The sequence below is a fragment of the Rhincodon typus genome, chromosome 4 (genome assembly GCF_021869965.1).
Source record: "Rhincodon typus isolate 14 chromosome 4, sRhiTyp1.1, whole genome shotgun sequence".
Lineage (NCBI taxonomy): Eukaryota > Metazoa > Chordata > Chondrichthyes > Orectolobiformes > Rhincodontidae > Rhincodon > Rhincodon typus.
Genome location: NC_063335.1, coordinates 50,067,005 through 50,094,116, shown reverse-complemented (window position 1 = coordinate 50,094,116; position 27,112 = coordinate 50,067,005). Strand labels below are relative to the sequence as shown.

At 39.9% G+C, this 27,112-nt stretch overlaps 1 protein-coding gene across 2 annotated transcripts in view; it reads left to right on the top strand.

Moving 5' to 3' along the window:
• LOC109928917 (sperm-associated antigen 1) overlaps positions 1–27,112 on the top strand; it is a 126,246-nt gene that overhangs the window by 76,339 nt on the left and 22,795 nt on the right. For both annotated transcript variants that reach the window (XM_048596109.1, XM_048596110.1), the window contains 2 exons: positions 18,758–18,933; positions 22,733–22,874. In XM_048596109.1, coding sequence (XP_048452066.1) covers positions 18,758–18,933; positions 22,733–22,874 — 318 coding nt within the window. The remainder of the gene's footprint in view (positions 1–18,757; positions 18,934–22,732; positions 22,875–27,112) is intronic.

The following is a 27,112-nucleotide window of genomic DNA, read 5'->3' as shown; positions in this document are numbered from 1 at the left end:
CAGTGGCTACAAGAGCAGGTCAGAGTCTACGAATACTGCAGCAAGTAACTCACCACCTGACTGCCGAAAGCCTGTCCACTATCTACAAGGCACAAGTCAGGAGTGTGATGGAATACTCTTCACTTGCCTGGATGAGTGCATCCCCAACAACCCTCAAGAAGCTTGACACCATTCAGGACAAAGCAGCCCACTTGATTGGCACCACATCCACAAGTATCCACTCCCTCCATCACAAATGTTCAGTAACAGCAGTAAGTACTATCTACAAGATGCACTGCAGAAATTCACCAACTATCCTCGGGCAACAAGATCCCGAAACAGGTCTAAGCCCACGACCGCTTGCATCTAGAAGGATGGGAGCAGCAGATGCATGAGAACATCATCACTTGCAAGTTCCCCTCCATGTATCTTGACTTGAAAATGTATCGCCATTCCTTGACAGTTGTTGTGTCAAAATCCTGGAATTCCCTACCTCCGGGTATTGTGTGTCAACCTACAGCATATGGACTGCAACTGTTCAAGAAGGCAGCTCACCAGCACCTTCTCAAGGGCAACTAGGGACAGGTAATAAATGCTGGCCAGCCAGTGAAGTCCACACGCCAGAAGTAAAGAAAAAAAGAATATTCATGAAGGTTCAATACATATCCTGCTTGAACAAGTTATTTCATCGTTTAAGCATTTTGAAACCTGACAATTGTTCATTGATATTTCTGAAAGTTTTAATTAAGAGCATTGGGAAGACTGCATATCCTTTGTTGTGTACATTTTTAAATTCTAAATATAGCCTATCCGTTAATTTGCTTTAATGTTTCTCCCTTTTAAGTTTCCTAAGATCAGATGCCTACTATTGGCGAGAGCTTGGTCATATGGTGCATCATAAAAGCTATTGCTGAAATCCCACAACTGCCTCGTGTATTTAAACAACCACCAGCTGAATATAACCAACTTTCCCATTTACAGCTACACCTGAAAATTGAATTGAGAGCTTTTGGCATTGCTGGGGTGCATCAACTCCTATATTCAAGAGAGCAAGAATTGATAGAGGTTACTGTCATTCAAGTGAATAGCTAGAAGTTGTTTAAGGAGATCATTATACTCAGGGTCGAGCAGAAGCCAGGGACTGGATTGGCCTGGCCCTTTCTTAGACTGTTTCCATAATTTTGACCAGAAAAGACAAATTGTGACCCAAATCACCAGCAGTGAGACAGTTGAGAGTGTAAACTTTAATTTCTGGTTTGGTTTATTCCTAATTTTAAGTGAGCCTTGGCACTTAGAAACTGAGCTGTTTTCAAATCATGAGCAAAAGCATAAGCACAGTGATATATATGGATCTAAAAGGGTTAATACTGAGATGAGTCATAAGCACCATGATGATATCATATGTATTTATGGGCAGGACAACTTCAGATCATGAAGGAGTAAGGCCTAACATCTGGTCCTCATCAAAGTCTCTAGCATGTATGATATTAATTTAATCTGTAGCTAGTTGGTAACAAGCAATAAACTGTCTTAGACCAGGAAGTGGCTTGCCACTGTCACTCTGGAACAAGCAGCCCTAGTAGTTTCCTACACTTGAATGTTGCTAATAGCATCTCTTTATAATAAGCAGTAGCTCAGACAGCACAGTGTGCTAGCATGTCCACACATACTATGTTTCCTATTTATTGAATTTCCATAGAAATAGTACATCAAACTTTAAGATTGATATAGGGAGTAAGGAGGTTCGGAGGTTTTGGTGCCCTTAAAACTGGACAGATCCCTGGGTCCAGATGAGTTGTATGCCAGGCTGCCGTAGGAGATGAGAGGAAATCACCAGGGCCCAGTCTCAAATTTTTAAATCCTCTCTGGCCACAGGGGAGGTGCCAGAGTATTGAAGAGCAGCTAATATGGTTCCACTTTTCCAGAACGGTGAGAAAGATAAACCAGGGAATTACAGACCAGTGAGTCTCACATCACTGGTAGGGAAGCTATTGAAGAAAATTCTGAAGGAAAGAATTAATCTCCATATTGAGAAGCAAGGTTTGGTCAGGGACAGTCATCATGGCTTTGTCAGAGGGAGATCATGTCTAACACATCTGGTTGATTTTTTTTTTGAGGAGATGAGGGCAGTGCTGTTGATGCAGTTTACATGGGTTTCAGGAAGTCTATGACAAGGTCCCACATGGCAGGCTGGTAAAGAAGGCACATGGGATCCAGGATAAATTGACAGATTGGATCCAGAATCGACTTAGTGGCTGGAGGCAGAGGGTGGTAGTAGAAGTTTGTTTGTGTGACCGGAGGCTGGTGTTCAACAGTGACCGCAGGGATCAGTGCTGGGACCCTTTATTGTTTATGATATGTAAACGATGAAGATGAAAATGTCAGGGAGATGATAAGTTTGCGGATGACAATAAGATTGGCTGTGTTGTTCATAGTGAGGAAAAAGGTTTTAGGTTACAGGAGAATATAAATGATTAGTAAGATGGGCAGATCCGGGGCAGATGCAATTTAACCCTGAAAAGTACAAGGCGATGCACCTTGGAAGAACTAACAAGACAAGGGAGTATTCAATGAATGGTAGGACAGAGGAACAGATGCATCTTGGGGTGCTTGTTTACAAGTCCCTGAAGGTGGCTGGGTAGATTAGTAGGGTAGTTGGGGCATATGCCTTTATTATAGATTATAAGAGCAGGGAGGTCATGTTGGAGCTGTACAGAATTTTGGTTAGGCCATAGTTGGGGTACTGTGTGCAGTCTGGTCACTGAACAACAGGAAGGATATGATTGCATTGGAGGGGATGCAGAGGACATTCACCAGGATATTGCCTGGGTAGTTGTGCTTTAGCTATGAAGAGAGGTTGGATAAGCTCAGGTTGTTTTATTTGGAGCAGAGAAAGTTGAAGAGGTACCCGATCGAGTTGTATTAGATTATGAGGTGTATGGGCAAAGTGGATAGAAAGAGGTTGTTCCTCTCAGTTGCAGGGGGACGCACTTCTTTTAAGGTGGAAGGCAGGAGGTTTAGAGGGGATTTGAGTGAAAACTTTTTTACCCAGAAGATGGTGGGAGTCTGGAATGCACTGTCTGGGAGGGTGTTTGAGGCTAGTAACCATACAACCCTTAAAAAGTACTTGGATAAGCACGTGAAATGTCATAACGTTTAAGGCTGTGGGTTTACTGCTGAAAAGTGGGACTCGTGTAAAGTTTTAGCGGTACAGATTTGATGGAATGAAGGGCATCTTCTGGACAGTATGATTTTATGATTCTCAGAAGTACAGTACCGTGAAATTCAATTGTATATGTTATCGATTTGAGATTATGTACTTTCTGGCTTTCTTTTCCTCAGTCCACTTAAAGACCTTTTATTTGGCTTTTCTTCTCGTGCAATTTTCTTACTCTCTGTGGTCAGGTGTATTCTGCAGCGGTTTAGAGTGTGCCAATAATCAAGCTACGTTATTCCACAACCCAGCACAAAGGAGTAAATACACAAATAAACCAACAAGATGATCAATTTGCCTGGCTGAACTCTATTCAGGACAAAAGGAATTAACACTGGGTTTGATCATTAATAAGAAAATAACTCAATTTATTGTAAACACACTTAACAAATGGCAGATGACAAAAGATATTTTATTAATCTACTACATATCCCTTCAGACCCCAAATAAACGCAAATTCATTCATGAATAAGACAGTAAAAAAAGTAGATGGTTTGACGTAAATATTCTGGGTGGAAAAATTTAGACAGATGAAGTAAAGTTGTAAAGATCAAGTGTCCAGAGCACAGGATGGGCTAAGTTTTCTTTCAGTCCTTTTAACACCAATGACACACTGTTGTCCGTAGAGTGACAGTCATTCTTCAGTTTGATAGTTGATTGCATGAATCTAGGTCTTTCTGTCTATGAAAATTCTTTCTTTGAAATTTCATGGATATTCTGTCCTTCCACATTCATGGAAATAAGCATGAAAGATGTTTTCTTCTTGCTGGATTGGCGTGGTTCTGGCTGTACTGTTTCCGCCAGTCTGTAACAGATTGCAGCTCAACCAATCTAAGGGCCATCATCCAGATTGTTTTTCCTTAATTCAAAACCCCTGATGCTGCTCTGATTTGATAATGCAACAATTTCACTGCTCTAAAAGCAACATTGTCTTTTTCCAGATTGCAAAACTCTCGTGGTATTTTTGCTCTCTTTTTAAAAAAAAGTCTTTAGTCCCATGCATGCTTCCACCCTTGAAGAGATGAAACACTTCATAAATGTGTTTCATCACCAGGTAATCATTTCAAATATAGAATACAGCACAAGAAAATGATATTTATTCATCCTCATTCATTCCTTTTGCAGGATTTAAACAATTTCTTGTGATGTTCCTCCCAAATTTTAAAACTAGTCCAGTACAATCACATTTTTGATAATATGTGGGCTGTTACATTATTTTTTCCAACGACATGAACATTTTTTAAAAATATTAAATGGTTCAGTGAATAAGCTCCATCTCACATTTTTTGTCTTGAATTTCATTTCAAAAGTTAAGGGATTAAAGCCAGTATATTAGTATTTCTTTGCACCCACTACAAATATAAACTTCATAATGTTGAAGAGGCAGTAATAATTCCAAAGTCGTCTTTTCCACTGAACAGTACTTCTGACATTGATTTGGTTTCCTTGTAAAGTACCCCATTTGGCCTCTATCCTTGATTCCAGTGCTAGTGCAAGACAATGACTTACCTGAGTCACTAGCGTCAGTTGCCATGCTAAAAGGTTTCATAAAGTCGGGACAGCCAGGATTGGTTCATTTGCTAGGATTGCTGTCTGCTTAGCATTCTGTTGTCCATACCATCTTAGCCTGTTTTCATAACAAATTTATAGGTACAGCTATTATGCATAAGTTAGGCACAGATTTCCAATAACACCCATACACTCCCAGAAATCTCATGATTTCCTGTTGCATTTTAGGAACAGGAAATTTGATTAGATTCAGTGTTCTTAGCAAAACTTGCTCCTGCCCTAGGTAGGTTACCCTCACTTTTGTGAATTCACTCTTGGTGGAATTTATTACTAAGGCAACTAACAGTAGTTGCTTAAACAGGTCTTCTGATTGCTTTATATGTCCTTCCCAAACATTACTGTATATAACAATACCATATACATAAACTACAAAGTTGGCATTTTAGCTACAACTTGAGTCACAAGTCTTTGGAATTTAGCTCAGAGTTTTTAACCCAAAATGCCATGTCTCAACATTGATTTAACTCTTTTGGCATCACACAGGCTGGTAGCCCTTTAGCTTTTAATGTTAATGGTGCTAATCAGTAGTCTTTCAATAGATCAAACTTGGAAGGGAATGAGGCACTGCCAAAGGAACTGAGTATGATCTATTTTTGTCAGTGCATTCATTTTTTCTGTAATCCGTACAGAATCTATTAAGTCCATCTGGAATCATAAAATCCCTAGAGTGTAGAAGCAGGATATTCGGCCCATCGAGTTCACACTGACCCTCCGAAGAACATCCATTCCAGACCTACATCCTCCATCCCTTTAACACTGCATTTTCCATGGCGAATCCACCCAGCCTGCATGTTCTCGTACACCATGGGCAATTAAGCATGGCCGATCCACCTAACCTGCACATCTTTGGATTGTGGGAGGAAATCAGAGCATCCAGGGGGGATCTGCACAGATGCGGAGAGAATATGCAGTCTCCGCAGTCGCCTGAGGGTGGAATTGAACCCAGGTCCATGGCACTGAGAGGCTGCAATGCTAACCACTGAGCCAGTGCACTGCCCCATCTGGTTAACTCCAACTATTTTGGTAGGTTCAGGTAATTTTCCAGAATATATTCAATCTCCATTTTCACCTGAGTTTGTTTATCCAAGCTTGACTGAAAAGGATGTTGTTTTATCAGTACTGCATCCTCCTGCACCCACAATATTTGTGGTTAACATTGAAGGAAATCTGTAGAGGTGTACAATTTCCGAAGTAACCTTATCTTCATATTGCTTATCCTCTGATTACAAGAATACATTGTCCAACTGTCCCAGAATTTCAGCCTCGCTAGTTAGATTGTAGGAGATTCACTTTGTGAATTATCTATCTTGCTTTTATCTCACTCTCACTGTTCCTATCATACTCCACTATTCACCATCTGACATACCTGCTCTTTCTTAACTTGCTTTCGATGATAATAAGCATTAAACGTGTTTATATGACATAATCGATTGTTCTTTCTGCAATCAGGAGTATCTACCAGATAAGTTACTTTACTAATCCTCCTAACTGCCTTCATAGATCACTGATTTCGTGCTTTCAAATATTCTGGCTTTAGCATGTTTATCTGCCCATTCTTTCATTTTTGCTTGTGTAGTTTCTAAATGCTCCTGTACTACTTTGCATGTTCCTGAGAGTCTATAAATATGGATGTGATCTAACATTGAGGATTGCCTAAAAACTTTTCCTTAATCAATTTTAATGGAACTCTTAGCACACGACCATAGATCAATTTAAAAGGACTAAACCTAGTAGATTCATTTGGGGAATATCTGGTAGCAAATGTGTAAAATATGCAATTCCAGTCTACACGGCTGCAATGACGTCTCTCTTACATACATTCCATCTGCCGTTTACTGTTCACCTATGCTTACATTTACTCTGAAACCGTAAGTTTTTCTACAGGTATTTAACAGTACTAGCAGTTTGGTAGTCCAGTGCACAGGAATAAAAGAGAAATTATTGAGGAGATAGTTCAGAGCTTTGATCTGTTTAAATCTGATGGTTATACTTTTCACAATCTGTCTGCACGAACTCATTAGTTGTTGGCTACCAGGAATGTATTTTAAAACAAATCACAGTGAATTACTTTCATCTGTACTTGAAGTCTGGTTTCATGTTCCTGGCTGTCATAACGTGAGAGACGTTGATTTAAATTGTTTATTGTGTTGCTGGAAATTGTCTACTTAGGGACACATATTTGACAGAGTCCTAAAAATAAGTAATGGCTGGTGCAGCAGTGAGAAAACCAGACAAAACGTATATATGAACTTGATTAAATCAAACAGCATGCACCTTTTGCTAATTGTGGTTAGTAATTATTTGCTAGGTAAATATCAACTGCTGGCTGTCCCATTTCTACTAGAATGAGGGGCATTCAAGTTGTTGAAATTGGAAAGTGATTGCCTACCTCTGACTGGTATTTTTAAACAAACCCTGTAAATAAAACAATGTACTTTCAATTGAAGTAGGCAAGAGCCAGGTTCACAATGCAAATTGACAATATATTGCCATTTGTGGGATCCCAGTTGCAATTTTTAGTTTCAAAGTGTGACTCATTAATACTGAGTATTGAGTAGCCTAAACAGCAACTGCATAGATTTATATAGTGCCTTTAACATAATAAAACAGTTCAAGGCACTTTGCGTTAGGAAGCAAAAGCAGGCATTGATGCTCACAAACAAAAACCTTGATCAAAGAGATAAGTTTTAAGCAATGTATTAAAGGGAGAAAGAGAGTTAGAGAGAGAGCTGTACAGCCTAGGGCCGCGGAATGGCAGATGAAGTTTAATTTAGATAAATGTGAGGTGTTGCATTTTGGTAAGGCAAACCAGGGCGGGACTTAATACAGTAAATGGTAGGGTCCTGGGGAGTGTTGCCAAACAAAGACACCTAGGGTGCAGGTGCATAGTTCCTTGAAAGTGGAGTTGCATGTAGACAGAGTGGTGAGGAAGGCGTTTGACGTGCTTGCCTTCATTGGTCATAACATTGAGTATAGGAGTTAGGAAGTCATGTTGTGGTTTTACAGGACATCAATGAGGCCACTTTTGGAATACTACATACAATTCTGGTCGCCCTTCAATAGGAAGGATGTTGCTAAACTTGAGAGAGTGCAGAAAAGATCCCCAAGGATGTTGCCAGGACTGGAGGGTTTCAACTACAGCGAGAGGCTGAATATCCTGGGTTCTTTTCCCTGGAGCATCGGAGGTTCATAAAATCATGAGGGGCATGAATAGAGTGAATAGCCAAGGTCTTTTTCCCAGGGTTGGGAAGTCCAAAACTACAGGGCATAGGTTTAAGGTGAGAGGAGAAAGATTTAAAAAGGACCTGAGGGGTATCTTTTACACGCAGATGGTGACGTGTGTCTGGAGCTGCCAGAGGAAGTGATGGAGGTGAGTATAATTACAACATTTAAAAGGCATCTGGATGAGCATATGAATAGGAATGGTTTAGAGGATATAGGCCAACTCCTGGCAAATGGGACTGGGTCAGATTGGGATAAGTTGGACGAAGTGTCTGTTTCCATGCTGTATGACTCTATTACTGTTACCAGGATACAGTTAATCATTAAATCCTTTCCTGTTCTGATGTAACAGATTTCAGTTGGCCCACACACCTCACGTGTTGTTCCTTGTTGAGATTCGGTGAAAGGTATTGCCCACTGACCATCCCGGGCATGTACGGCTTTCTGCCGAGTCCTGATGTCCATCTGCTCCCCTCCCCCTTCTCATTCTTTCAATGATGCTGTGTTCGAAAGAAAATGCCTACGAATGTACCATGTCTTGGGGCTTATTGTGTAAAAGATGTGACGTCAGGACCAAATCTTCCAATGCCTATCACATCACTCCTTGTAGCCTTTAGCAACTTTAAATAACTTTGGAAAACATTGTATACCTGTACACTAACAACAGCCAGTAGGAATCAATCTGCAACTAATTTGAAAGTATTTGATGATCCCTTTAAACAGGACAAATGTGGATGTTTTTCCTGCTGCTGAACATCTGTTCAGTCATAAGTAATTAAGATAGACCATTAGTTGAAGCTTTGAGTTCCAAAATGGCAATGTTCTTGTCTGGTCAGCTTTTTGCACTAATTGACATTGCAATGTTCCTTCTCTGTCTTCACCTTGGAAGTGTGTGTGTATGGTGTGGACACCATTTTGGCTTTCTATTTTGCCTATTTATTCAAAAATCAGGCACTACACATCCATATTTTGCATCAGTAGAGTTTACATCACAAATACAAGTCATTCAGCTCAACAGGTCGTTGCTACACTTAAGCTTTCTCCCACTCTGTTTACTTCATCTAAGCCTGTTGGCCTTTCAGTAGATTAGCCTCCTCTTCATGTAGCTTCCCCTTATCTGCATCCACACTGTTTATTTCAACCACACCATGAGGTAGCAAGTTCCACATTCTTTCTTAAGAGAGTTAATGTATCAGGTTGTGATCTTCCATTCCAGCCTCCTGCCCATTGTAGCTATATTAATATCAAGACTAGTGTTGCTCCTCCAATTGCAGTTCATTCAGCATTTTCACACTCTCCTATATTAGGAAAGAAAATAATATTAAGGAAATATGATTTCTGTTGTATTCTCCCTTATTAATGCATGTGTTGCATGATAAGAAATGCAGCTACATTGTCCCTGACTAACAGGATCCCTATTGGCAGTCAATAAGAACTAAGAGAGTTGCTATAAGTTAGAGTCATGCTTCAGTGTTTGTAGAAGTTCCCCATTGCATATCTGAGTGGTCTGAAATCTGGCCAGCGATACACAAAAGATTGTGAGAGGCCAGGAGATGGATGAAGTTTCTAACAGTTTGAATTACCTTGACCTCCCCCTTATAAACTAGTCGAATGTCATCCTCAATTGTGTGGCAATTGATAAAGTTTGTGCTGATTGTTTTAGTAAATCCCTTCATATGACTGAACTTACCAGCTTGCGGTCTTCAGCTGAAAACACTTTAATAAATGCATCCTCAATTTGGAAGTCCTCCCCTCAAACTTGCTCCTTATCAGATATCTGCTTTTGCAAAATTGAATTGTATTAACTGTAACCTTTTAAAGTGTGTTTGTAGCATTCTACAATATGTTTCCAAAAGCGTGTTGCTATTTAATCACCATAACCTGTATTTTGGTGGACATATCTTATCCAATAATTTAACCAAAATAAGTTAATGGCTTGCACCATGGTAGTTATCTCTGCATGTTATTATAACTACCCATGGGCTCTCTTCTAGCAAAGTAATAGTGTTCCTACTTCTGAACCAGGAGTTCTGGGATCAAGTCCCACCTGCTCCAGAGGTGTGTAATAACATCTCTGAACAGGTTGGTTAGGAAAAATAGATATAACGAGCCAACATTTGTGGAATTCTCAGCCTTTTAGTTTTAAAGGAAATTCTGCCTGAAATATTTATATAAATATGTTGCAGAATTATTTTGGGAATGCCAAGATCCTGTGTCTTAGACTATATTAATGACCTAGCTGAAACCCCAAGGCACACATCTGGTTAAAGTAAACATCTACAGTGGTTGCTTGACAATCAGCTAAACTCAGATTAGAGTTCTGACTGAGCATAACACTAAGGTTGTGTTCACCTCAGAATCAAACTATATGAACTTGAGTACCAGCATTTTCATCCCGTTGGCAGGATGCATTTTGCCTGTATAATAATGATTGTTATACATTTGCATTATGTGTGTTGGAAATTCAAATTGTAAAGCAAATTTATTCTAACAAATATAACTATTGCACATTAAGAGATAAATATTATTACTTTGATTCACAATGTATTGAGCACCATTAGTGCAAGAGGGATGAGAAATAACAGTACATGTATCACTTTTATGCTGGCTCATTTCAGAATTTCACTCAGGTCATCAATGTTATCAACCGATGAATCATTTATTGATGTATAAAGCAAATGCCCCATGCCTGTTTGCTCTCACAAGCAATTTATTTTTCTTTGGAAACCAGCAACAGCAATGCAATTTTAGAGACTGCATTTATACAACTCATTTGTACAATTAACATATTTCCCTAGCCATACAAATTCTTTCTTAATACCAGTTTCTTTTTGTAACCATCACCAATGAATTTTGATATCAGAGGAGAATTCTCAGGCAGGTAATACAATGCTTCTGTTTTAACACAGTTGACCATCCCTTCAAGTAATTGATTGAGCCATACCCTTGTTAGTCCCTCTCTCCTTCCATCAGGATACTTCAGGATCATCCCACTTTGACTGTGGGCCAACCACCAGTCTTCACTTTGAGAATCTTTAAAGAAAGACAGATTGGAGGAAAATGAGCTAGCAACCCTGGCCCTGTGGCTTCACTTGTATTTGCATACAGCAGTCAAGAAATGCCAGCAGCAATGATTGAAAATGAAGGAGGAAGGAAATATATTCAACTTAGCCATTCCAAAGGCATTTACTCCTCCAAACAAGCAAATAATAATCCCATTTATCCATCCTATCCCCATAATCCCTTAATTTCCTTTTCCTTCATCCACCTAAAATAATCTAGTCTTTAATGTTGTTGAAGTTTCTGTCACAACAGTCTGCTTCAACCTTTAACCATGGAAATGAATTCAGGTTTATAGTTAGTAACGTAAAGATATCTCCCTTGCTGACTCTTCCATATCGCTTATATATAATCTTGTATCTATGGTCTTACGTTCACTACCCCTTTACTGTTAAAAATGCACTGCTTTGATTTTTATTCTGCGTTGCCCGTAATCTGCATTGTTCTAACAAAAGTAAGTTTAGGAATGTGAGGCATTAGACTGCTTTGCTGCCTAATTTATCCTCTTGTTTCTGTCACTATCCTTCCAAGAATGGTAGAATAGCAGTGGGAAATTTTAATAAAAGTCTCTGAGTAGCTCCTGCAAAAACAAGGCCTTCTTCAGCAGGGATAGTAAGAACTCCCGATGCTGGAGTTAGAGATAACACAGTGTGGAGCTGGAGGAGCACAGCAGGCCAGGCAGCATCAGAGGAGCAGGAAAGTTGACATTTTGGGTCGGGACCCTCCTTCAGCAGGGATTGTTTATGATGCCTCTGCTCAATCCAAATACATTCCTTGAATAAGGATATAATACCAGCTGATCACAGAGTACCTGTGCTGAATCACTACTTTGGGTTCTGAGACCTAGGGATGTGCTACTGAGCAGCACTTACAAGGATAGTGATAATTTGGTGCTCATTGTGAAACTTTGCCCTGGAAAAGGATGGCTCCCAATTGCATTAAGGGGAACCCTAAAGCGGAACATCCTAAGGGGTCAGCAGAGGAGAACAAATAGAACCATTCAAGAATATGATAACTCTTGAGTAGGAAATGTAACCACCTCCGCAGTCATCCTGTATATATTCATGCCACACCCTTAGAAATATCTGCTCACTTGCAACACCTTACATTTTTCATGTAACTCTTAACTATTTTGTTTTATGACATCTAATGAACTATGCTACAGAATTTTGCAAGAGCATTCTTAAGCATCATATGCTTAAATTTCAGTGCAACTGGGTTCTTAATTTACCTCAAACAAACTAAGGATGCTGGAGAAACTCAGACTGATGAGTTATATGAGGCTTGACAAAACAAAGTTTGTTTCTCAATTTAGGAGCAAATTACTGCAGATGCTGGAATCTGAACTGAAAACAAAAAATGCTGGAGATCCACCTCTGGTCAAGCAGCATCCATAGAGAGAAAGCAAGCTAACGTTTCAAGTCTAGATCACTCTTCATCAGAAGTGGGCAGGTTCTGGACAAATGAAGAGAGAATGGAGTCAAGGTACCCTGACTCCACATGTCCAGACTCTGCCCACCTACATCAACAGTTCCTCTGATGCCCTCTGCCATATTGACAATTTTCAGTTCCCTGGCCCTTACTGCTCCCTATTCACCAGGGATGTCCAATCCCTCTATACCTCCATTCTCCATCAGGATGGTCTGGGAGTTCTCAGCTTCTTCCTTGACCAGGGGTGTGAACAAACCCCATCCACCATTACTCTCCTCCATTTCGCTGACCTTGCTCTCTCACTGAACAATTTCTCCTTTAATTCACTTCTGCCAAGTCCAAGGGGTGGGCACCCACATGGATCCCAGTTATGCCTGCTTCTTTATGGGGTATATGGAAGAATCCTTGTTCCAGTCCTACACTGGCCTCCTCCCACAACTCTTTCTTTGGTACATTGGTGATTGTTTTGGTGCTGCTTCAAGCTCCTGCCTGGACCTTGAAAAATTTGTTCATTTTGCCTCCAATTTCCACCCTTCTATAACTTTCACATTGCTCATTTCCAACACTTCCCTTCCCTTCATATCCTTGACCATTCCATCTCCATTTGGGGAAATAAACAGCCCACTGCTATCTATTACAAAGCCACTGACTCCAATAGCTACCTTCAATACAGCTCTTCCCACGTCCTGCAAGGATTCCATCCCATTCTCCTAGCTCCTTCGCCTATCTGTTCGGTCAATGCCACCTTCCAAAACAGTGCTGCTGACATGGCTTGCTTCTTCTATAACCGTAGTTTCCTGCCCACTGTGGTCGACAGGGCCCTCAACTGCATCCGACCTATCACCTGTGTGCTTCCACCCTTGCCCCTTCCCATCATTCTCAACAGCGTGATGAGTCCCCCTTGATCTCACTTTTCACCCACCAGTGTCTGCATTCAAAGGATCATTCTCTGCCATTTCAGGCAACTCCAGCAGAACGTCACTACCAAACGCATCTTCCCCTCACTCCCCTGTCTGCATTTCGCATGGATCGTTACCCTAGTCCATTCCTTGACCACCAACACTATTCCCCCCTTTCCCATGGTACCTTTCCATGTGACCACAGAAGGTGCAACACCTGCCCTTTCACCACCTCCCTGCTCACCATCCAAGCGCCTAAACAGTCTTTTTTGGTGAAGCAGCATTTCACCTGTACCTCTCCAATCTTGTGTATTGTATTCACTACATCCAATTTGGCCTACTGTATTTGGAGAAACCAAATGCAGACTGGGTGATCACTTTGCAGAACACATCCAGCCCGTGCGCAAGCACGACCCTGACCTTCCTGTAGCTGGTCATTTTAACATTGGTCTTGCTCACATACCCACTTGTCTCTCAGCATGCTACAGTGCTCCATTGCAAACTGGAGAAGCAACATCTCATCTTCAAACTAGGCAGTTTACAAGCTTCTGGGCTCAAAATTGAGTTCAACACCTTCAAATTGTTAAGACATTCCTTCCGTTTCTTTTAGCTTTGCTTGTTACATTCTGTCACCCTCTCTGCCCTCCCCCCACTCCAGTAGGACTGTCTTTTCTTTCCAGTCTGGCAGTTGTTCTGTCATTCTCATATTCCAATCACTTAATCTTAACTATCAACATATTTTCTCCCACAGCACTCAAACCACCTCTTGCCCCCTTCACTTCAGCTCTGATGATGAGTCATCTAGACGCGAAATGTGAGCTTGCTTTCTCTTCATGGATGCTGCTTGAACTGCTGTGATCTACAGCACTTTTTGTTTTCAGTTCAAACTTTGTTTCCCTCTCCACAAATGCTGCCAGACCTGCTGAGTTTCTCCAGAATTCGTGTTTGTCCCAGATTTCCAGCATCAGCAGTATTTTTCCTTTATTCAAGTGTATCAATAAACCTCTTTGGTGAAAGCACACTTTGTCTCTCTCAGCAACTGTGTAAAATGTGAAGTCTTATACCTAGTCTGTCGCTATGTACAAATTTTATCTCTGTATCAGGGAATGTAAGGTGACTGTCTGCTCAGTATGTATGAAGAGGATCAGTTTGTGAAACATTTTAAATCAAGGCATGCTGCTTGACATGGTTTCCTTGCCCCATTCTAATGCTTCATGCTGTGAAAGGCATCCTTCTTCCAAAAACAGATCCCTGAGTCAAAATAACCAGAAGCTGAGGCAGGCACAAGTTGACACTTCTGTAAGATGATTTCTCTTAATTCTGTAATTTGTGTGGTTGAGTCAGTTAAGAACTCCGGGCATGGATGATCCCTGCCCTGTGTCCAGCTCAGGGTCCATGCTCAGAGCTACAAGTCATGGCCATCAACAGAACCAGTGAATTTTTGCAGAGATGAAGGAATAGCTAGAACACCCAGGAAATGGCTGCTTGCTTGTGGAGGATCTCTTGGGAAGAGAATTTGTGTTTCATTTAAACACAGACAAGGAAGGCTGTGAGAAACCAACTAATGCATTATTTTCCTAGGTATTTTGCTTATTTTTCATAGAAGTTGAAAATAGGAAGCTGTTACAAATAACTGACAAGTATTAAACAGTACAAAAAAGTTATAAGTTAGACAGCAAGTACTTGAAAGGAATGTGATTTGTTATAAATGCAAATAATTTGAAAATAAAGGCTGGGTTTGTTACAAACATGCTCAAACAGTAAAATCTCACTTTGGAAGAGACACCTGGAAAGCAAACAGGAATCAACTTATGATTCAAGATGTCCCAGAACTTTTCACATGTAATAGATTTCTTTCAAAGTTAATACCATGTGGATGAACACTCAAGCGGAGTGTAAACACTGGCATGAGCTTGTTTGTTGTGTCAAGTTCCCTTTCTCTATGTTGCATATCCTATACAATATGTAAAAGCATACAGACATTTTATTATCACAAAGGACAACAAACAGTAGTTAATGCCACTCAGCCTATTTGTTGCAGAATTGCTTGATTTAGTTTATTAAGGTGATCGCCTCCCACCCGCAACCACAAACATGGAATTTAAACTTCAAGAATCTAACACCCAACTGCAATGTACCCACATTCAGTTTTCATAATGGAAAATAGGGAAATAATCTGCTCTCTTGAGACAAGTCTGTAATTTAAACATTTTAAATTCACCGTGTGTCAAAGTTAATGAAATTTTTTTTAATGCCACTTAAAAATACGGAAAACCCAGCAATTGGAAGGCATGAAGGTACTGGACCCAGCTGTTAAGCGCCTATATACTGCTGCACATGGGTCAGGAGAAACAGAAGTGTTTCCACTTATTTGAACCAATCTAACATTCTTCCCTTCCTATTTTTGGTCCTGTTACTTAATCCACTAACTGTCTCAATTTTCTCTCTGGCTTGTGATCTCTATCTCTTCCCAGCCACTAACTGTTCCAGTTACCCAGGATCTCTCGCTCTTCTCCATTTCCTGACTGTAACCTGGTGCTGTTGTCCTTCCCGCCCAACACACCCAGTTTCTTAATCTGTTTGGTTGCTATCCCGGGAGCAAAGATAATAAGAAAAATGTTTTAATTAGGTTTTGCCATTAAATTCAGCTTGAAATCTCAGTTACAACTGTCTCTCCCTCCCTTTAGCTATCAGATCTGTGTTCTTTAAATCAAGGGAACAAAAGCAGGAATTGGAGATGATGTTCACAATGGAATAATCATTACCAGAGTTTGAATGGAATGGATATGTTGAGTTAAAAAGCTTTGCCTCATTCCTGAATTTTAAATCCATTTTTAAAAGTGAAAATCAACCAAGAAATGGTACCTTTTTGAAAGAACTTTTTGATATCTATTGTATTGATTGTACTTTTAAAAATTTATAAGTTATCTTTTCAGAGATTTGTCTTTTACAATGTTGGTATTTACAGTCTGTGCAAGACACAGTGAGACAAAACTGAAATTTGGGAGGAGCTGAGATACCTTGAAAGGGTACATCATTGAATAAAGTTGTGGAAAAGCATCAATAAGCTGTAAGAGAACAAGATTCATAGATTCATACAGGCCTTTCAGCCCATTAAGTCTGCACCAATGTAACTACCACTCAAGGTGCACTAATCCCAATTTCTTGCACTGTGCTATATCCCTCAATATTATGATATCTGAAATGCTCCAAATATTTTTTAAAGCTTGTAAGGTTTCTGGCCTTCATTACCTTCCTACGCAGTGCATTCCTGATTCCCACCACATGCTGAGTGCAAAAGTTTTTTTCCCAAATCCCTTCTGAATTTCCTGCCTGTTATCCTAAGACTATGCCCTCCTGTGATTGACCCGTCAACCAAGGGGAATCGCTGCTTTCTATCCACCCCTTCTGTACCCCTCATAATTTAATACACCTCAATCATGCCCCCCATCCATCTCCTCTGTTCTAAAGAAAACAATCAAAGCCTATCTAGTCTCTTCTTATAGCTGAATTTCAACATCCCAGGCAACATCCTGGTAAACCTCCTTTGTACCCCCTCTAGTGCTATCACATCCTCCCTGTAGTGAGGTGACCAGAACTGCCCACAGTACTCCAGCTGTGGCCTAACCAGTGCCCTGTAGAACTCCAACATTACCTCCTTGCTCTTTTACTCTATGCCACAACTGATGAAAGCAAGTGTCCCAAGTGTAATTTAGCAATCAAAAGGGAACAAGAGTAGCAGCAAACAGTTATAGAGTCATAGAGTCATACAGCATGGAATCAGACCTTTCAGCCCATGTCCATGCTGACCAGGTTTCCTAAACTGAACTAGTCCCATTTGCCTGCGTTTGACCCATATCCCTCTAAACCTTATGTACCTGTCCAAATGTCTTTTAAATATTGTAATTGTATCCATCTCCACCACTTCCTCTGTTCCATATATGCACCACTCTCTGTGTGAAAAAAGTTGCCCCTCAGGTCCCTTTTAAATCTTTCCCCTCTCACCTTATACTTGCACCCTCTAGTATTGCGCTCCACATCCCTGGGGAAAAGATCGTGGCTATTCACCTTACCTATGCCCTTCATGATTTTATAAACCTCTATGAGGTCACCCCTCAGCCTCTTACGCGCCAGGGGAAAAGGTCCCAGCCTGTCCAGATAACTGAAACCTTCCAGTCTCAGTAACATCCTTGTAAATCTTCTTTTTTTGCACCCTTTCCAATTTTATAGCAGAGTGACCAGAATTATACGCAGTACTCAAAATGTGGTCTTGCTAACGTCTTGTACAGCTCCTGTACTCAATGCTCTGACTGAAGAAGGCAAATATGCCAAGCACCTTCTTTACCCCTCTGTCTACCTGTGATTCCCTAGGTCTCTCTGTTTGACAACATTCTCCAGGGCCCTGCCATTAACTGTGTAAGTTGTTAGTTATACTAAAATGCAATATCTCACATTTATCTAAGTTAAACTCCATCTGCCATTCCTCAGTCCACTGGACCAATTGATCAGGATCCTGTTGTATTCTTAAATAACCTCTTCACTATCCACTATACCACCAATCTAGGTGTCAACTTACTAACTATGCTTCCTTTTTCGCATCCAAATTGTTTATATAAATGACAAACAATAATGGACCGGCACCAATCCTTGCAGTACACCACTGGTCACAGGCCTCCAATCTGAACAACAACCCTTTACCACAATCCACTGTCTCCTCCTATTGTCAAGGCAATTGTGTATCCACTTGGCTAGCTCTCCCTGGATCCGTTGTGCAAATACTGTGGACAGGTTGTAGACAGTAATAACAAGAGAGCTGAGAGAGCCATGGGTACCTTCCTGACAGGCAGAATGTCAGTCTGCTGAACTGCTGGTATTGGAAAAATAAAAGGTGAACAAATATCTGCCCTGCCTTCACTTCAGTCTTCTGTTGGCAAAACTGCTTTTTAGATACAAATCAGTTCTTAGTGCAAGAGTGGGAAAGTGTGTAGACTTAATCCTTTGTAATCACCAGTAATAAGAATTTTCTGAATCTTGGTTTAATTTATCCTCTATATAAGTAAATGGAACTTTATTCATGTTGCTAACTCTTTTATTATGAAATTATGGTAAAAGATATGTAACATTACAATGTGATTGTGTATTCATTTGTCAATCCATCCATAAACTCGGCAAATACTTCCTGAAGCCTGTGCATATCTATTAGAAAATTGTGCAGAGATCGAACATGTTAGTTCTTTGCCCACTTTTACAGCCTGGTTATCGTATATATGCTGGAAAATTGGCATTGCAGCACTGGAAAATCAGTACTAAATTCTGTGCTTTCTAGCAATATCCTTCAGATAAGTTAAAACTGTTTTCAGTAACCATGCAATTACCCTTACAGGATAACTAAGACACTAATAGAAGAAGATGGTGTAAAATGGAGAGAAAAAGTGTCAGCAATCCCAGTAGTCCCTGTATCTGCACAGCAACATAGGTGGGAGAAAGATTCTATTTCCTGTGCTGCTGAAAGTAAAACCCAGATGACTAATGAAAACCAACACACATCTCCAAACCATGGTAATGGCAAAACACATCGACTATTGTTGATGTCATCACAAATAATTTTGACTTATTATTATGAAATATTGATCTCATCATATATTGAAACTTGCCTAGATGACCAGAACGAATATTTACTGTTGCACCTAAAACAAAATGCTCTGAGTTTAGTGCATGTCGACTTCAATCTAACACTTACAGTCAAATTGGTAACTGGGGCCAGTACTTCTGCATCCCATTGCAAGAGCTGAATACATAATCCAAGTCAATGAATTAGTGTAGTGCTGAGGGACTAATGCATTGTTGGAGGTGCTACCTTTTGAATGAGACTATATCTGATATGTCTGTTCTGATGGATGTAAGATGGTTGTATTCTTTGAAGTCTGATATTCTGTCAGTGACCTGGCCGGCATTTAGCCTACATTCAACAAAAGTTTTTATCTTTCTATTGCTTTTGTGGGACTTTGCTATGGCGAATTTGACTGCCACATTTGTCAAAACACAATAATAACTACAATTTAAATGCATTTAATTAAGTGTTAAGTTACCTTCAGATATGTTGAGAACATAAAAGATATTATAAAACTGTAAGTTATTTCTTAACTTGCTGTCTGGCATAAAGATGATGTTGCAATTTAAAATTTTGCATTTATACAGCACTTTCATATTTCACAGAGACATAATCAGACAAAAAATAAATGGTAAACCTTAAAAAGTGAAACCAGGAGGTATAGTCTAAACAAAAACAGAAGTTGCTGGAAAAGCTCAGCAGGTCAGGCAGCATCTTTGAAGAAAAAATCAGAGTTAATGTTTCGGGCCCAGTTCTGAGGATGGGTCACTGGACTTGAAATATTAACTCTGATTTTTAGTTCACAAATGCTGCCAGATCTGCTGAACTTTTCCAGTATTTTCTGTTTTTGTTCCTGATTTACAGCATCTGTAGTTCTTTTGGTTTTTATTTGGTTTAGTCTAAAACTTGGTCAAAGAGGTGGCATTTAAAAATTGTTCTAAGCAAAAGGGAGGGAAAGGCTGTATTATCTATGAGGAAAATCAGGGTGTGGGCCTAAAAAGATGAAATCCTGGTTACTAATGAGGAATGTGAACACCTTAAAATAAATTCCTTTGACATTGTTCATAGCTGTTTATTTTGCACATACCGAATAAAAATTACAAATATTGAGCATCCAAAATAACTCCTGTATGGGTATTGAGACTGACATCTGTTTAACGTTAATGTTTTCCCCACCCTATCATTTTGAGATGATACATAAAATATAATAAATTTGATTATTATTTACTACTCAATAACTGAACACCACAATCTTAGGCTCTGCTGTATTCACCCTGAATTCCAAGTATTTCTAAAACTAGTTAGCTCATTGGACCAACGTTGTTGTGTTGATTTTTACACTGACAGAACTATTAGCACTGTTGATCAGACAGTTGTTGCCTATCCTGATGAGACTGGTGGCTTGCTGCCTCTGTCTAGCAGCCTTGTGCATCCTTTGGAGAGCATCTCACTTTGCCTTCCTCTTCTGCTCTGTCTGGCATCAACTGTAGCCCATATAAACACCACACACAATGCTACACACATGCTTGATATAGCTGTTGTTGCCTTGTAGCATACTTGTCTGCTGTATTGCATGAGCGTTGCCTGCCTTTCACTAAACCCAGATGTGCTTGGGCCAGGTTCATCCTCTGGTGCAAGTCTCTGCTGTTGGCCAGGTACTTGTGCAAGAGATGCCTCTGTTTCCTCAGCTGTGAAATTTGCTTACTTGGCCTCTTGTCTCTGCAAGTGCAGCATGACCTTTCCATCCCTCCTTGTAAGATATCTCTCAAAAACAATTCACACTTTAATGAGATTATGCTTGTGTGTTTTTAGCAAAATTGTAATTTTCCATGTACTATTTCTAAATCAGCTGCCAAAGATTACTCCCTTAACTAGGCTACAATGACAGGCCAGCTTTAAAAAATGCCAAATTACTCATACCTGTAACAGGAAAATCAGGTTGTTGCAGCAGCAGTATTATACTGTCTCAGGTTGTTGTCACTGATATTCCTCCACCTTCTTAATCTTTCTTCATTGCCATCTGGATGACGACTTCAGGTATGCATCATTTTTTTCAAACGTTGAATGAAAAGAGCCCTCAATTGGGAGAAACAAATGATGCTCTCATTTCCCTGCTTTCAATAATTTTTAAATTGTTTAATTTTTTTTGCTCCTCTAAACTATTCCTGCACTTGGTACTGTTCCAAGTGCAGTACAATAATAGCTAATGCAATGCTGAGAAATTGATGCAAAGAAATGCTTTTTAAGCAGTGATTATGGTAGCTAAGTTTTCATTGGTCTAATAAATTTAAGAACTCATGGTGACCAGTTTGGTGTTTCAAACTCCTTTTTGGAAAACCCCAGTAAAGCCCTGTCCTGCTGTACCAAAATGTTTTTGCTGTCCCTTTATTTTGGTTGATTATGTTAGCTGAATTTCAATTAGCCTAATCAAGGAGGTCATGATAATTATTTTGGTGTATCACACCCTCATCAGAAAACTCCAGAAGGGCTTCACATAAAATGTGCCTCGCGCACACGTCAAATTCATTTATAGTAGATTCTGAAAGACCTTGATAATTTCATCACAGACATCAAAATTCAACAGTATTTCATTAATAAGGAATCTTGTATGAAGTTCTTAAGCATCGAAGATTATTGAGAAATCTTTATGATCTTTACTCTAACAGGCTGCAAGCAGGAAAGGAAAGATCTAAGAATTACAGACTGATCAGTTTAACCTTTGTGGTTGACAAATAATAAATAATAATGTAAATGGTCAGTTGGCAAATGTTGTCACCCTGAACAGAAGATAAATAAAATAACTAAATAACTTGATAGAAATTTCTGAGAGAGGTAACCAGGAGGGTGATGAGGAAAATTCAGTCTAAATACATGGATTTTAGCAATGGCTGACTGCTCAGAAAGTTAAAATTTCATGGGATCCAAGGAAAAGCGGGAAGCTGTATGCTGAAATTGTTCAGGACAGGAAGAAAAAGTAATAATTGAGAGATGTTTTTGTGATTAATAGGGTTCATTGGCCTCAGTATTTGGCTCCTTGCTGTTCATGTTATGTACTAATAGTTTAGTCTTGAATGTAGGGAATCTCGTGAAGAGATTTGTAATCAATAGTAAAGTTGGCCATATGATGTGATGAAGAAAGCTGCATACTGCAAGAACATATAGAAGGATATCAGAGGGGCAGAAGAATGGCAAATGAAATTCAATCACGAGAAGTGTAAGGTAATGCATTTAGGAGAACATGCAAGGCAAAGGAATAGACAATAAATGGTAAGATCCTGAAAAGTCTGAAGGCCCTAAGGGACCTTGGATTGCATGTCCATAAGGTCACAGGATAGATAGATAAGGTGCAGGGGGCATTGGTTAGCTCATTTAGCTGGATGGACGTTTGCAATGCAGAGTGGGCCAATAGTGCAGGTTTAGTTCCCATTCCAAGGTAACCATGCAAGTCCCACTGGTGGCTGAGGTAGAAATCGCCATTTCATTTTAAAAAAAAAACTTGGTGCCAAAAACTAAAAGGCTCCACACCAAGAGCAAGAAGGTGAGGTCTGGCAGGATGACATATTGTTTGGCTGGCACAAACATGATAGACCTATTTTTGTGCTTGCATTTCTACATATAATAAATATTCTGATTGTTTTCTAAAGGACAATCACAAATGCAGCATCAAGTACTTGAAGAACTTGAATTGCTCAGATTTTTTACTGAAGATTCGTTTTAAAAATTTCTCTTCTGCTTGAATTCTTCCAGGTAAAAATGTAGAAGAACATTTTATTTCCTTGAAGCAGGAGGGTAATTGTTTTGTGAAGAAGACCCAGTACAAGGAAGCCATTGCAAAGTACAGTGAATGCTTAAAACTGAAAAACGATGAAAGCACCATTTACACAAACCGGTAAGAAATATAGCTTTATACTCTGTTAAGATTTATAACTTTATAGTACAATATAAAGAAAGGACTTTTATGAATGTAATCACAAGGAAGAAGCTCCCATGGTAGCTGATGCACAGGAATAGTATGAAAACTTAACAAAACTCACACGTGGTATTTGAATTCTTTAAACACCTATTTAGTCTTAAGTACCCTTTCTGTGCAATGGTGTGTGTAGTTTGAAGTCAGTCGCAGGTGTGTCCCTACTAAAGATTAATCCTCTAATGCAGGGCAGCTTTTCTTCACATTTTATGAAGAAGCACCATATATTTGTTGTCATGATTACTTTTGTTGCGATACTATTATCACTTGTATGCCAACTTGGCATACAAGTAAATCAAAGAAGTATAGTCTAAAATTCCTGGCAGTATTGTGCCTCACACAGGTAAACACAAGTTATAAAATCAGCCCTGGAGACACATGCACAGTTTTCACTTTATGAAAACAAACAGCTCTCATTTATAATTTCAAACATGACATTAATTGACCCTGTGCCAAATGCTACATTCTGTTGGAAAGTTTTGCACATGATACTCAACTCACCCACATAAAATAAGCATGATGTGATTTAAACCCTTGAAATTGGGTTTGTAAAAGTTAACTTGTGTTGGTTTAGTTAATTTTTTTTTCATATAAAATATTGGTTGGATTTTCTACTTGCATCAATCTCTGTTGTATTGGAAGTGATGATTTTGCATCTTCCTTATTTGTTGAAATTGCAGCAACGTAGAAGCTCAGAATGGTAATTCATTTTAGGATTCCTGTAGCACTACAAATTTAGGTGATTTAACAAAGGAACACCAAAGGTAAGATGCTGACTCCTTAAACATAGAGTACTTCAAGATTTACAGATATTCCTAGTTGGGGATATAAAACGAGGTTTGTCATGCATGCTTCCACCACACAATTTCTTAAACAGCAATTACCAATCTAGTAGCTGTGAATGCAAGAATGGTGCTAATAATTAGAGCCATCTAATCCTTCCAAGTTTCAAAACAGCCATTGCCAGGCATGTGACACATACTGCATTTCCCTAATGGAAAGGAAGCATCAAGTGGATTGGGTATAAAACTCTGATCGAGTGCTGGGATTCTCATCTCTTTCTGTAAAATGTGCCACGAGTTGAATTCCTGTTTTTAAAAAACGGAGAAACAGGTGCCCACCCCACCAGAAAAAAGTCTAATTTGGTATTCTTGCCCCACAAGTGCCAAGCAATGCTCATCTTCAACAAGTGAGAATGTAACCACCTGCCCTCTACAATGGTGGAATTAGCAGAGATAGTAACATATTGGCAATATCACTGGAGAGTAACTAATGGAATTTAAATCTAATTGAATCAAGAATTGAAAGCTAATCTTGATAATGGTGATTGAGAAACTATAATTTATTGTTTTAAAAACGTCGTTTACTGATGCCCTTTAATGAAGTAAATCTGCCATCCCTACGTGGTCTCCAAATCCACAGCAATGTGGTTGACTCTTAATTACTGTTTGAAAAGTCCAGTAAGCTGTTAGTTCAAGAGCATTTAAGGATGGACAACAAATGCCTAAATCCTATCAAAAAATAATGTTAAAAGTTATTAATTACCATTGCTGAATTCCTCACCATCAACATCCCATGGGAGTTAGTATGGACTGGAAACTAAACTTAACAGGGCATGTAAATACTGTAACTCCAAGAATACGTCAGAGGCCAGGAATTCTGCAGTGTATAACTTGCCTCCTAACATCCCATTGCGAGTCCACCATCTAGAAGTCACAAGTCAGGAGCATGATGGAATACTTGGATGAGTGCAGCTCTAATTGTACTCCAGAAGGGCAACATCATCTAGGACAAAGCACCCCGCTTGTTTAATTCCCCCCATGCACCACCTTTAACATTTACTTCCTGCAGCACTCGCATACAGTGGCAACAGTATATACCACCTACAAGATGCCCTACAGCAATTCACCAAAGCTCCATCAACAGCATTTTCCACACCTAAAACCTCCTACCACCCATAAGGATAAGGACAGCAGATGCATGGAAGCACGACCACTTGTATGTTCCCCTCCTAGCTATATATCCTGAAGTGATAGACAAGGTAATCAAGAAATGAGTCAAAATCCTGGAACTCTGTTCCTAGCAGCATTGTGATGTAACTATTCCCCAACCCGAGTGAATGCCAGTTCAAGAGACAGCTAACCACCACCTTCTCAGTGAAAGATTAGCAACAAATGCTGGCCTGAACAGCAATGCCCTCATTCTGTGAATGAATAATAAAGATTCCTCATAACAGAAATTATGTTTCTTAATTGCTCCCAGGTCCAACTATTTTCACTGTCTGTGCAATATCCTTACACATAGTTTATAACGTTGTTTTCACAGCAAGGTACCCAACCACCCCTCCCCACACCCCTTCGCCATTGTAAATCCTGCAACAAGCTTTCCAGGGCCTGTCAGCAATTGCTAGTTATTGTATAAATCAAGTTTATCACATTGAAAAATCACTTCAAGTTTTTAGGTGAAATGAAGTCATGGCCCAGCCTGTTGTAGTACTGCTCAGCTAGGAGGTATGCTGTAGCAGTCCAGCAGTGTCTCTTTCTGTGTTTATTTTTGCCCCTCCCTCTCTGAGGATGCACTAGACTCCATTTAGTGATGTTCAACACAACTGCGATCATGATCTAGCAGTGTAAATCGATACAGTGTGGAGCTTAGTTTATTTTATTCATTCAAGGGATGAGGGTGTCGCTGACCAGGCAGCATTTATTGCCCATCCCTAATTGCCGAGCGGGCAGTTCAGAGTCAGCCACATTACTGTGGGTCTGGAGTCACATGTAGGCCAGACCAGGTAAGGATGGCAATTTCCTTCCCTAAAGGGCATTAGTGAACCAGATGGGTTTTTCCGACAATTGACAATGGATTCATGGTCATTAGATTGTTAATTCCAGATATTTATTGAATTCAAATTCCACTATCTGCCATTGCGGGATTCAAACCCGGGTGCCCAGAACATTATCTGGGTCTCTGGATTAACTGTCCAATGAGAATACCACTAGGCCATCACCTCCCCGCTGGAGCTGGAGGTACACAGCAGGTCAGGCAGCAGCAGAGGAGCAGGAAAGTCGATGTTTCAGGTTTACACCCTTCATCAAGCATTCCGAGGCATTGCATTTTAGTGCTTTCAACAATGAAACCCTGCTCCTCCTCCATCTTTTCAACAGCTGTGCTGCAGTTGAGTAAAAATGTGGTGAAAAATTTATTTTATTTTGAACTAATTTTGGAGGATTTAGTTAGTAAACCTGCTATGGTTGGTTCACTCGCCGAGCTGGTTCATTAGTTCGCAGATGTTTCATTACCCTGCTGTGTAACATCATCAATGCAGGCTCCAATGAAGCATTGTTGTGTTTTCCTGCCTGGTATTTAAACTCTGGGGTACGTTGGAATTGGTTACCTCATTTCCAGTTTTTCTTCGCCGTGGTGTATATAAAGGGTCTAATTCTACGTGTTTATTGATGGCCTTCTTGGTGGACAACCAAGCCTCTAGAAATTCCCGTGCTTGTCTCTGTTTGGCCTGTCCTAGTATCCTGATGTTGTCCCAGTCGAACTGATGGTTCTCCTTATCAGTGTGAATGGAGATGAGTGAGTACTAGCCATTTCCTTTTGTTGCTAGTTGGTGTTCATGTATTCTTCTGGCCAGTTTCCTTCCTGTCTGTCCAATGTAATGTTTATCACAGTCTTTGCATGAGATGTTGTAGATCACATTGGTTCTGTCCATAGTGGGTAAGGGGTTTTTGGTTTGAGTTAGCAGTTGGCATAGGGTTGACATCGGTTTGTGTGCCACTCTGATGCCCAATGGTCGTAGGAGTCTTGTGGTCAGTTCGGATACGTTCTTGATATATGGTAACATGATGTGTGTGTCAGGGCGTACTATATCTTCCTGTTGTTGTTTGTGTGATAGGCATCGTCGGACCCAGCTGTTTAGGGATCCATTGTCCTTAAATACTTGGTAGAAGTATTCCCCTTGTTTTGGCGTAGTTCGACTGGGACAACATCAAGATCCTAGGACAGGCCAAACAGAGACAAGCACAGGAATTTCTAGAAGCTTGGTTCTCCACCAAGAAAGCCATCAATAAACACGTAGAATTAGACCCTATATCTACACCCACTCTGAAGAAATACTGGAAACGACATAACCAATTCCAATGGACCCCAGAGTTTAA